The following is a 12,174-nucleotide window of genomic DNA, read 5'->3' as shown; positions in this document are numbered from 1 at the left end:
CTGGAAGAAACACAAGCTGGAATCAAGATTGCTGGGAGAAATATCAATAACCTCAGATATGCAGATGACACCACCCTTATGGCAGAAAGTGAAGAGGAACTAAAAAGCCTCTTGATGAAAGTGAAAGTAGAGAGTGAAAAAGTTGGCTTAAAGCTCAACATTCAGAAAACGAAGATCATGGCATGTGGTCCCATCACTTCATGGGAAATAGATGGGGAAACAGTGGAAACAGTGTCAGACTTTATTTTTCTGGGCTCCAAAATCACTACAGATGGTGACTGCAGCCATGAAATTAAAAGACTCTTACTCCTTGGAAGGAAAGTTATGACCAAGCTAGATAGCATATTCAAAAGCAGAGACATGACTTTGCCAACAAAGGTTCGTCTAGTCAAGGCTATGGTTTTTCCAGTGGTCATGTATGGATGTGAGAGTTGGACTGTGAAGAAGGCTGAGTGCCGAAGAATTCATGCTTTTGAACTGTGATGTTGGAGAAGACTCTTGAGAGTCCCTTGGACTGGAAGGAGATCCAACCAGAACATTCTGAAGATTTCTTTGGAAGGAATGACGCTAAAGCTGAAACTCCAGTAGTTTGGCCACCTCATGCGAAGAGTTGACTCATTGGCAAAGACTCTGATGCTGGGAGGGATTGGGGGCAAGAGGAGAAGGGGACCACAGAGGATGACATGGCTGGATGGCATCACTGACTCGATGGACGTGAGTCTCAGTGAACACCGGGAGATGGTGATGGACAGGGAGGCCTGGCGTGCTGTGATTCATGGGGTCGCAAAGAGTCGGACATGACTGAGCGACTGATCTGATCTGATTAATACTCGGATTTTGAAACTAAACCCTGAGTCTTTGGTATTTAACTGGAGCATGTAGTTTACTTATAATTATTCATATGTTTGAATTAAGAGATCTATTTTTGTATTTTAGTTTGTTTCATCTCTGTATCTTTTCTTGCTTTCATTTGGATTATTTTTTTCCTCATTTATCTTTTTTCACCTTTGTTTGAAAACTTTGAAGTCTTGTTATTTTTGTTTTATTAAACTTTCTTGAGTTATAATTTATGTACAAAACTTGTATTCATTTAAAGTGTAAATGTGATATATATGCAGAAATTCTAGTTAATCTTGATAAAATGGTAAATGTGTTTTTACTGAATTCTGAAGTTAACTAGGGTATTTCTTCTTTTTATTATAAAAGAAAACTTTGTTGTTGTTGTTTAGTCACTTCATCATGTCCAACTCTTTTATGACCCCTTGGACTGTATGTAGCCCACCAGACTCTGTCCATGGGATTTCCCAGGCAAGAATACTGGAGTGGACAGCCATTCCCTTCTCCAGGGTATCTCCTGACCCGTGCATCAAACCTGTGTCTCCTGCATTACAGGGAAATTCTTTGCTGTTGAGCCACCAGGGAAATTCAAAAGCAAATTTTGTTGCCATTCAGTCACTCAATCACTCTGACTCTTTGTGACCCTATGGACTGCAGCACGCCAAGGCTTCCCTGTCCTTCACCATGTCCTAGAGTTTGCTCAAACTCATGGCCACTGAGTTGGAGATACCACCCAACTATCTTGTCCTCTGTTGTTCCCTTCTCCTGCCTTCAATCTTTCCCAGCATCAGGGTCTTTTCCAATGCGTCGGCTCTTCGCATCAAGTGGCGAAAGTATTGGAACTTCAACTTGAGCATCCGTCCTTCCAATGCACATTCAGGACTGATTTCCTTTAGGATTGACTGGTTGGATCTCCTTGCAGTCCAATGGATTCTCAAGAGTCTTCTCCAACACCACAGTTCAAAAGCATCATTTCTTTTTGCTCATTTTCTTTGTAATTTTGCTTGTGGAAATTCCAGAAATTTTTGTTGTTATTGGTTTTGACAGGCACTGTAATAGATTAAATTCCTCACTGAGGGTTTTTGTACCACCCAGGTAATGTGAATCAGGTTACAGATTCATGTGATTTGATGGCAGACCTTTGGTATCATTTTGTGAGTAGTGCTTCAAGCTCTTAGTGCAAAGGTTTGAGACTCTTGTCTTTCCTTGCTGTTACTTGGTTTGTGGTGGGGTATTTCTAGGGCGTCTGTATCGAAGATTTAGTTTTCTGGGGTTGCATCTTCATGGGAGGAAGGGTCTTCTGTTGGACTCCGTACCTTATGCAAGCTCTGGGTTACTGTCCTGTTCTTTATATTTTTTGAGATAGGAAGAACTTAAACCCCAGGTCACCTGTTTTTGCAAATTGTTTTCCAAGTGAAAATCTGCTTCAGTTTGGGATAAACTTTGGGGTCCTGTTTTTTCCCTTGTTTTCTTATTTACTTGTTGTTATACATAGTATCTTTTAGTATTTCTCTTTCTTTTTTTTTTTTTTTGGCCATGCCATATGGCTTGTGGTTATCTTGGTTGCCTGACCAGAGATTGAACCCAGAACATGGCAGTGCAAGTGCTGAATCCCAACTACTAGACCACCAGGGAACTTCCAATATACCTTAATATCTTATCCAACAATTGTGTATGTTTCTGTTGGGTAGCTACCTAGCCCACCAGGTTTCCTACAACAGATATTTTTTAATGCAGATGTCTTCTCTTCAACCCTTTAATGCAGAGAGACTTAGGCGTTACTTCCTTTGTACCTCCTTGTCTCCTGGGATTAGATAAGAGTACAGAGATTGAAAGTGAATTATGTTTGATTCAGTTTTTTTTTTTTTTTATACAGTGGACATTCAAAGAGTGAATCACAGAGGATAAGATTCTTAATTTGACTACATAATGTGTGTGTAGAAGTTAAACACAATTAAAGGATGAATTGCAAATCCAGAAAAATTGTAAAAATGGATTAAGGGATGTGTATTTGTGTATGTGTGTGTGTGTATAAATAAATGTGAGAATTTATATTATAAAACAAGAAAAACCCTATATTCTAGCAACAAATATATTACCTGTGAATAATTAAACTGATTAATAGATGTATGGAAAATTGTTTGCTTTTCCAGCAGTCAGAGAAATTAAAATGGTAGTAAGATGATATTTCTTATCTACCACTTTAGAAAAAGCTTTTAAAAACTGTAGTATCTAATGTTGTCAAAGAATAGAGAAGTTGAATTAGATACTCTCATATAAAGTTACTGGGAATAGTATTAATATAAGTATTTTTGGAAAGCATTTAGACAACTTGTGTTAAACATTAAAATTGATTAGTATCTGACCCTGTAATTTTATTTCAGTGCTTAGGAAATGATCCTAAACAAAAAATTCTATGCAAAAGGATGTTCATTGCAGAGTTCTTTATAATAGCAAAATTTTGTAAATGGCTTAAATCCTTCCCTAATTTGTAAAGGATTTAATGCCAAACAGTAGAATAAAGGTTAGCTCAATTGAGGTATTTTCTTTGATAAAGTGTTATATGGATCAAAATAATGTCTAAAAGTATAGAAAGAGAAAAGACTACTTGATCTGTCAGTAGTATACTTTTTTTAACTTGTCTTCCAGGACACTTTTCTTTCCTGGTTTTTTATCTTTCCAGCCCAGTTTTTCCTTCTCCATATCCTGTTGTTTTGTTTTCATTTCTTCAACCTCTTTAAGATTGTAGTATCCCAAGGTACAGTCTTTGTCCTCTTCTCTGTTTCTTTCCACTGATAATTTCCAGTCTCATGGCTTAGAGTAGTATCTATGTAAATGACTCTCAAGTTTACATTTTCTGTATACAGCTTTCTTCTGAGTTTGAAGCATACATCCATTTGCCTGCTTTATGTCCTTGTCTGTATGTGAATAGCTCACACTTAACATATCAGAGCTAACTCCTGATGCTTTTCAGTTGTTCAGGCAAACACTTGGCACCATCTATGACCTCTATTTGTACCTTCTGCCCTGTATCTGATCAATTTTAGGATATCCTGTCTCTGGCTCACAGTGCATTTAAAATACAACCACTTCTTACCAGCTTCTGTAGGTAACTGCAGAAGATTCTTTCTTAAAAACATTTTTTGTTTACTTTTTTTTATTTGGCAGTGTTGGGTCTCAGTTGAGGCACACAGGATCTTCACTGTGGCGTGGGCTTGTGTCTGGTTGCGGCTCACGGGCTTAGCAGTTGCAGTGTGCAGGCTTAGTTGCCCCTTGGCCTGTGGGATCTTAGTTACCCAGCCAAGGATAAAACCCATGTCCCCTGCATTGGAAGGGTGATTCTTAACCACTGGACCATCAGGGAAGTCCCTGCAGAAGACTCTTAATTGATCTTCCTACATCTATACCCACCCGACTCCGGTGCCCTGCTCCTCCCCAGAAAGACAGAACCAAATTAAACAAAAAAATTATTTAGCCCCAAATATTTAAATGCTGTGGTTAAGAAACACTGTACTACAGTTTTTGGTTTTTGTCTGCTCCTCCCTCCCCAAATAAGTCACGTCATGGCACTCTTCTCCTCAAAACCTTCCAGTGGCTCCTAGTCTCTTTCAGGGTAAAAACCAAAATTCTTAAAATAGCTTGCAGGGCCCTGTAGTATCTGGCCCTCTTCACCTCTTGGAATTCATCTTGGTCCTTCAGTTCTGGCCATCTTAACCTCCTTGCTGTTCTCTGACCACACCAGGCCTTCTCCCACTCAGGGGCCTGGGTACCAGCAACCTCACAGTCTTTGCTTGTATCTGCTCAGTGAGGCCTCCCTAACCAATGGCATTGATACTGCCACCTACCTCTCCCCCTCCAGCACTCCTGATTCCTATTACCCCTTTCCTCCTTTACCCCTTTCTAACATTCCATAAAATATATTTTTATAATGTTTATTAATTTTTGTTTTGACAGTCCTCTCCCCTTCTTCTCTAGAAAAATATAAGCTACAAAGGGGAAGAGTTTTTTGTTTTTTTTCTTTTAAACTGATGCATCTTAAGTGCCTGAAACAGTGCTTGGCACAAAACAAACACTCTAAATATCTGTTGAATCAATGAATAACAATTTAGCTCTTGTATTTCCTTTCATAGATTTTGGATGATATTAATGTCTTTATGCTTTCCTAAAACTTCCCACATTTGTTATTTACAGGAACTGTTTTTATAATAGTAAAATAAGTGTAATGAATTTTGTGCTGGTTAAACGTTTTATCTTCTGTTAGCAAATTTAAAATGTACCTGTTGTATCCGTCTTTAAAATTTTCACTTGTTAAGTTTCTGAATCAGCATATAAAATATGATCTTAGTTTTATATGTGTTTTAATATGTGTTAACATTTACACATAAAAGCTTAAACATTTTTTTTTATTTTCAAAGGGCTATGATTTAATCTCCAAAGAACCAAAGCCTTTTGTATTTGAGGGAAAAGTTCGTGGTCCTATTGTTGTTCCCACAGCAGGAGAGGAAGCATCTGGGAATTCAGGCAGTTTAAGAAAAGGAATGGTAATGAAGACGACTGTGTCTCCTAAAGGAGATGAAGGTAATGAGAAACCTGCCTCTGTGGACCTGGCAAAAGAAGACATTAAAGATAATGACAGAACATTCCAACAGCAGCTCGATGATCAAAACAGAACTATTTCATCAGGCCACGGCTTAAACAATGATATAGTGAAGGCCTTGGACCGAATTACGTTGCAGAATTTTCCATCTCAAACAGCCCCAGGTTTTACTGCAGGAATGAAGGACTATGGTCTCCCTGTCACTGTCCTTACGTGCACTAAAGCATGTTCACATGTGGCTGCTTGTGGAAATGTTCTGTTTGAGGGAAGAACGGTTCAGCTAGGCAAGCTCTGCTGTACCGGAGTCGAAACTGAAGATGATGAAGACACGGAGTCTACTTCATCAGTGGAACAAGCATCAGTTGAAGTCCCTGATGTACCAACACTCCATGACTCTGATCTTTATATTGAGATTGTAAAAAGTACAAAGTCTGTCCCAGAATATTCAGAAGTGGCTTATCCTGATTATTTTGGTCACATTCCTCCTCCATTCAAAGAGCCTATTTTGGAAAGGCCTTATGGTGTACAAAGGTGAGTTGCAGATTTCCTTTTCTTCTTAAACAAGACCATTGTCAACATATGGGGCATATGGGAAAAAAACAAACAACTGCTTTGGGTTTTTAGGAAGAAAATTACTCTGAATTAAAGTTTGTATTGGCAGAGCTCCTTGCCTGCCTGCTTATATCCCTCAGAAGCATCCTATATTAATAAATCTTCTTGACTATCAAGAAAAAAAAATAAAGTTAGTGTCATTTTTTATCCTGCTTTTGGACATATTGCATTGTTCTGAAATTGTCCATGTAGGTTTATTTTCTAAGTTCATTACTTATTCAAATGAAGCCAGCATAATAAACCTGGCCATTGGACAGTTTAGAAAGTTTCTATTTAGAATGAATCTGAGAATATAAAAGATTATTTAGTAATCTTTGAATAAATATTGTATTAGTGATATATATTAATTTAGTAATTTGATTATTATTGAACTTCATTTAGATATAGAATCTAAAAATAGCAACATACACATCATCATTTTGTTGTAAAATTTGGATTAAAAATGTACAGTATAATAATTTAAGATTCATAGAACTGAACTTGTTAAATATTACCAATTAATTTTATTGGGTTGGCCACAAAGTTCGTTTGGATTTTTCATTTTGGTTTTTTGAAGAACGCTCATGAACTTTGTGACCAACCCAATGGAAATTATGGTTAGTATTAACTGTTGCCAACTAATGAATATTGGGCATAAAAATATATTTTTGTTACCACTTGAGTATTTTCAGTGATTATGATTAAGGGTTTGTGATGATGGCTTATCAATACCTAGAGAGCATTTATATGTTCTTGTTAAGAATATGGTATGGATTGATGAAGTAGGACATTGCTGTGGGTATTTGATTCTGAGACTGTGAGCTTCTGGGGCAAAAACTATTTTATTGATTTTTAAATTTAGCATATAATTAATTATTTTTACTTGTCAACTTAGTATATGTTTAATGTTACCAATTGAGTCCTTGATCCACAGGTATGGAATCACATACAATGCAGCATTAGAACAAGGGACTGAGTTTGTTGGGAAATGGTGTGTGTGTGTGTGTGTGTGTGTATTGGTGGGGAGGGGGTGCTGTGCCTTGGTGTCCACTGGTTGTATCACAAACTGTACCATCCAGAGGCAGCTGGCCTCTTGGGGTGCTGAAACAGTCTTGAGAAGCCACAGATGAAGCTCCAACTCAGAGGAAATACTCTGCAAGGATGGGCTGCCATCTTTCAGGATGCAGTATAGGCACTAAATTAGAAATTTCCAGTTGATTTTCTATCCCCAGGCTGCATGGTCTGGGAAGCAGGAGGTGGAAACAGGTAGTTCTACTTACTGTAGCTCCCAGTGTTCCATTGGGGTACTTCGTGTAGCTGTGTGTATCTCTGCACCTCTGAGCTCTGCATGGTTAGTCGTCCCAGTCCTGTAGTGGGTGCCGTCTTTCCACAGAGGACATAGCAAGGGTACAGTTTCACTGCAAACTGTGGTTGCAATGCTTTACTTTAGACTCTTGTGTCACGGCCCACCAGGCAGGACCCAGATGAGCTAAAAGAGGTAAAATTGCTTCTGCACAGTGGCAGCAGGTTGACTATGGGTGGCACTTGAGTGATCCACTAATTCTGACATGAATAGACATGTCACAACTACCCTGGGATGATGAAGATATGATTGCTAGAGGCTCAGACGCCTAAGGATTTCCCTGGTGGCTCAGATGGTAAAGAATCTGCCTGCAGTGTGGAAGACCGGGTTCGATCCCTGGGTTGGGAAGATCCCCCTGGAGAAGGGAATGGCAACCCACTCCAGTATTCTTGCCTGGAGAATCCCGTGGACAGAGGAGCCTGGTGGGTTACAGTCTATGGGATTGCAAAGAGATGGACATGACTGAGCAACTAACGCTTTCAGAGACCTAAAGAGTGTTTGGGTCACTTAATCACACCAGCTACCAAGACCTGCAGAAGGGATAGGTGAGAGGGAGGGGAATTTTGATAGATACTGGAGGATGGAGATGAGTTGCAGCCCTGAGAATAATTACAGTAATGGGGACCATGTTTGTCCTGCTCATATTTTTCTTCTAAGTGTCTCCTTAGGAGAGGCCCGCAGGAACTGTGGAGCAGCTACTTGCCAACATGAGTGTAGAAGTGGATCCTTGCAGCACAAGGGTGGGCTGTGGCAGCCACAGCAATGAGTTTCTCATCGCTCCCTTCTTGAGAGAACCTGCCATGGAGCTTGTAGGTGCCCACAGCCTTTAGCCACTGTATTTTGGAATCTCCTTCAGCGTTATTGCTGAGGCCATGTCCTCTCTGCATTGCTTCAGTTATTGTCTGACATTGATGGGGTTTCTAGAGCAGAGCCATTCCTGACCAGTTCAGGGATCTACTCATTGGCAGTCTTTGCTCTGTGGTGTCCTGTTGGCGTGGTTGAGACTTTTGCAGAGCTACATTGCAGTGTGAGGCTCTCCTACTCAATATTCTCTTTCTTCCTAGGGATCACATCTGCTTTTTGGACAGACCCAAAGGCCCTTCTCACCTGCTGCTGCTCCCTTTCCTCTGCTTTTCACATGTGTTTCCCCTAATAGGTGTGTTGCACAGTTGGCTGCAAGAGATTGTATTTGTGTCTGCTGCTGCTGCTGCTAAGTCGCTTCAGTCATGTCCGACTCTTAGCGACCCCATAGACGGCAGCCTACCAGGCTCCCCTGTCCCTGGGATTCTCCAGGCAAGAACACTGGAGCGGGTTGCCATTTCCCTCTCCAATGCATGAAAGTGAAAAGTGAAAGTGCAGTCGCTCAGTCGTCTCCGACTCTTAGCGACCCCATGGACTGCAGCCCATGAGGCTCCTCTGTCCATGGGATTTTCCAGGCAAGAGTACTTGTGTCTGGCATTTGCTTTTTGAAGGACTTGAACTGACATGTCAGGCAAAAGTCAGAATCAGTCAGCAACTAGGTTTTTCCTCCTTTTCAGCATCACCTCTTAGATTCTATCTTTCAAAAGTCAAAGATGTCCTCTTGACTACAGAAGACACTTCCTGAACTTCGTGTTCTTTAAACCCTGAGAGCAAATTTCCTCATTAAATTGCCTCAGTCTGAAAGTTCTAATTTTCCTTATTAGCCTGTAATGTCTGAGGTAAGATTAGAAGGAAGGGAAGATTGTGGAAATGGGCTATAACTATTTTGTTAGTCTGATTCTCAGCCTTAATTTTAACTACCAAGGAGCCTTCTTATTTTCCCTCATGGAATTTATGTTTCAAAAGCTTTACTCACACTCTTATTTAGGTGTTTTACACATTTGTGCTAATAAAAGAGATAAATTCCTGCCAAGCAGAGCCTCTAATTAACATTAGATCATTTTTTCAGTTGATTCATTTCTTGATATTGATAAGTGAAGAAACTCACTCTTGTGCTAATAAAAGAGAGAAATTCCTGCCAAGCAGAGCCTCTAATTAACATTAGATCATTTTTTCAGTTGATTCATTTCTTGATATTGATAAGTGAAGAAACTCACTCTAATGAAGTGCAACTGTATTGCAAATGGGTTATCTATATGATGACCACAAATAGCTATTATACCTATTCTGTGGGTCCTCAAATGTCTGCAGATGGGGAGCTAAACCTTCAGCCCTGGTGACCTCTATTCTTTCTGAGCAGCTCTTCCTGGTGTTGGCCTTTGTCATTGCCTGACTGGGTCTTTCAGAGAGTGTTACTCCACCCATAGACCCACACTCTATTTGCTGTCTCCCCAGGACTGTGCCTTTCCTGGTGGAGGAAGAGTTGATACAGACTTGAATTACTATTGCTCTTCTCAGCTCTCCCCTCTCTCTTCTTATTTATGATTAATACTTTTCACCTCATTCCTGAAACACAGACCTTGCAAATTGCTCTACGTACATAATCTACAGATTAGAGTTCAACATCTTGACTACATTAGGCCACCTGCAGACTTTTTCCTGAACTAGTTGTCTTTTTTTATTGCCGTACCACAGAATTTGTATGTTATTCAAACCAAAGCTTTATAGTATAATTTTGATACTAAACAGCCTGATAAAAGAGCAAAAGGTCCCTGGGAGTTGGGATATGTGTCTTAAAGGTGGGTGTGTTGGTACAAGTTAAAGTGCAAAGGAGATGGAGCTCCAGGAAATGAAAACATAGAAAACCCAATAATTTACAGCCTGTTTACCTGCAGTCACTCCAAAAGATTTTCAATGAGATAAATATAACTTAGCCTTGGAGGATTAAGTGATGTGTGTCTCCTGCGAGTTTCAAAGATTTCTTACTCCACTGATTTTTGAGACCTTGATAAAAATAACTTTTGCCTGATTTGTTGCAGCAGAATCATCAGAAATTACAATGTAATCTAAAACTTTTGACTGCTAGTCTCTTGCTGCATCCTTATATATTTTGTGTGACAGTGAGTGTTGCAGAGGACACATTTTATCATATTTGTCAAATTTTTCATTTTCATATCATTTGTAAAAATTTCTGTGGGTGTCAGATGTTTGATATGAGGCAGGAATATAACTCTATAACTCTTTCAATCATACAAAACATTATGATTCTGTATATTTAGATGTGTAGGACTTACCCAATAGTGTTAATTGCTTTAGAAAATCACTGCAGATGGTGACTGCAGCCATGAAATTAAAAGACGCTTACTCCTTGGAAGGAAAGTTATGACCAACCTAGATAGCATATTGAAAAGCAGAGACATTACTTTGCCAACAAAGGTCCGTCTAGTCAAGGCTATGGTTTTTCCTGTGGTCATGTATGGATGTGAGAGTTGGACTGTGAAGAAGGCTGAGTGCCGAAGTATTGATGCTTTTGAACTGTGGTGTTGGAGAAGACTCTTGAGAGTCCATTGGAGTGCAAGGAGATCCAACCAGTCCATCCTGAAGGAGATCAGCCCTGGGATTTCTTTGGAGGGAATGATGCTGAAGCTAAAACTCCAGTACTTTGGCCACCTCATGAGAAGAGCTGACTCATTGGAAAAGACTCTGATGCTGGGAGGGATTGGGGGCAGGAGGAGAAGGGGACGCCAGAGGATGAGATGGCTGGATGGCATCACTGACTCGATGGACTTGAGTCTGAGTGAACTCCAGGAGTTGGTGATGGACAGGGAGGCCTGGCGTGCTGCGATTCATGGGGTTGCAAAGAGTCGGACACGACTGAGCGACTGGACTGAACTGAACTGAACTGAATATAGGAGAAGGCAATGGCAACCCACTCCAGTACTCTTGCCCTGAAAATCCCATGGACGGAGGAACCTGGTAGGCTACAGTCCATGGGGTCGCTATGAGTCAGACACGACTGAACGACTTCCCTTTCATTTTTCACTTTCATGCATTGGAGAAGGAAATGGCAACCCACTCAAGTGTTCTTGCCTGGAGAATCCCAGGGATGGGGGTAACTGGTGGGCTGCCATCTATGGGGTTGCACAGAGTCGGATATGACTGATGCGACTCAGCAGCAGCAGCAGCAGCATAACTAATATAAAATATGTACTTAAAATGCTTATGAATTACGTAAGGAAACAGTACTCAGACATTTGAAGATTGTTACTTTTTTCCCTCTTTATTTTATATACTCTGCCTACAAATGTTTGTCAACTATTATATGGAATTTGTGGTGGGTAATGTCCCAAAACACATCAATCAGAGACCAGTCAAATAAGTTATGGTATATCCATTCTGTGAATACTTTGCAGTGATTAAAAAACAAACACACAAAAAAACAGTGTACTAATGGAAAGAGGTATAAGATGTATTATGAAATAAAATAATCAAGGTGCTGTGGAAGGAAAGTAGTAATTAACTGAATGAATGAGGGATGTGGGTGTGTTGAAAGGAAGAATCTTCATTTTAGACTTTTATGTAGTATTTGATGACATGGTACAAAAATCAAATACTACATAAAAGTCTAAAACGAAGATTCTTCCTTTCAACACACCCCACATCCCTCATTCATTCAGTTAATTACTACTTTCGGAGAAGGCAATGGCACCCACTCCAGCACTCTTGCCTGGAAAATCCCATGGGGGAGCCTGGTGGGCTGCCGTCTATGGGGTCGCACAGAGTCGGACACGACTGAAGCGACTTAGTAGTAAGTAGTAGTAGTAGTAGTATTCAGAAATTTAAAATTAAAAGTAGGTGAAGGAATTGTGGCAAAAGCAGAATACGAAAGCAGAACCTTGGATTTAGTCTTACCATGTTTAGAATG

General features: G+C 40.0%; 1 protein-coding gene across 4 annotated transcripts in view; it reads left to right on the top strand.

Annotated features, from left to right (window-relative positions):
* Positions 1 to 12,174, top strand: part of AGTPBP1 (ATP/GTP binding protein 1) — a 193,360-nt gene that overhangs the window by 106,316 nt on the left and 74,870 nt on the right. For all 4 annotated transcript variants that reach the window (XM_027550143.1, XM_027550146.1, XM_027550145.1 and 1 more), the window contains one exon: positions 5,253 to 5,965. In XM_027550143.1, the coding sequence (XP_027405944.1) occupies positions 5,253 to 5,965 (713 nt within the window). The remainder of the gene's footprint in view (positions 1 to 5,252; positions 5,966 to 12,174) is intronic.

The sequence above is a fragment of the Bos indicus x Bos taurus genome, chromosome 8, assembly GCF_003369695.1.
Source record: "Bos indicus x Bos taurus breed Angus x Brahman F1 hybrid chromosome 8, Bos_hybrid_MaternalHap_v2.0, whole genome shotgun sequence".
NCBI lineage: Eukaryota > Metazoa > Chordata > Mammalia > Artiodactyla > Bovidae > Bos > Bos indicus x Bos taurus.
The sequence above is the reverse complement of the archived record's forward strand: the minus strand, read 5'-3'. Positions and strand labels throughout refer to the sequence as shown.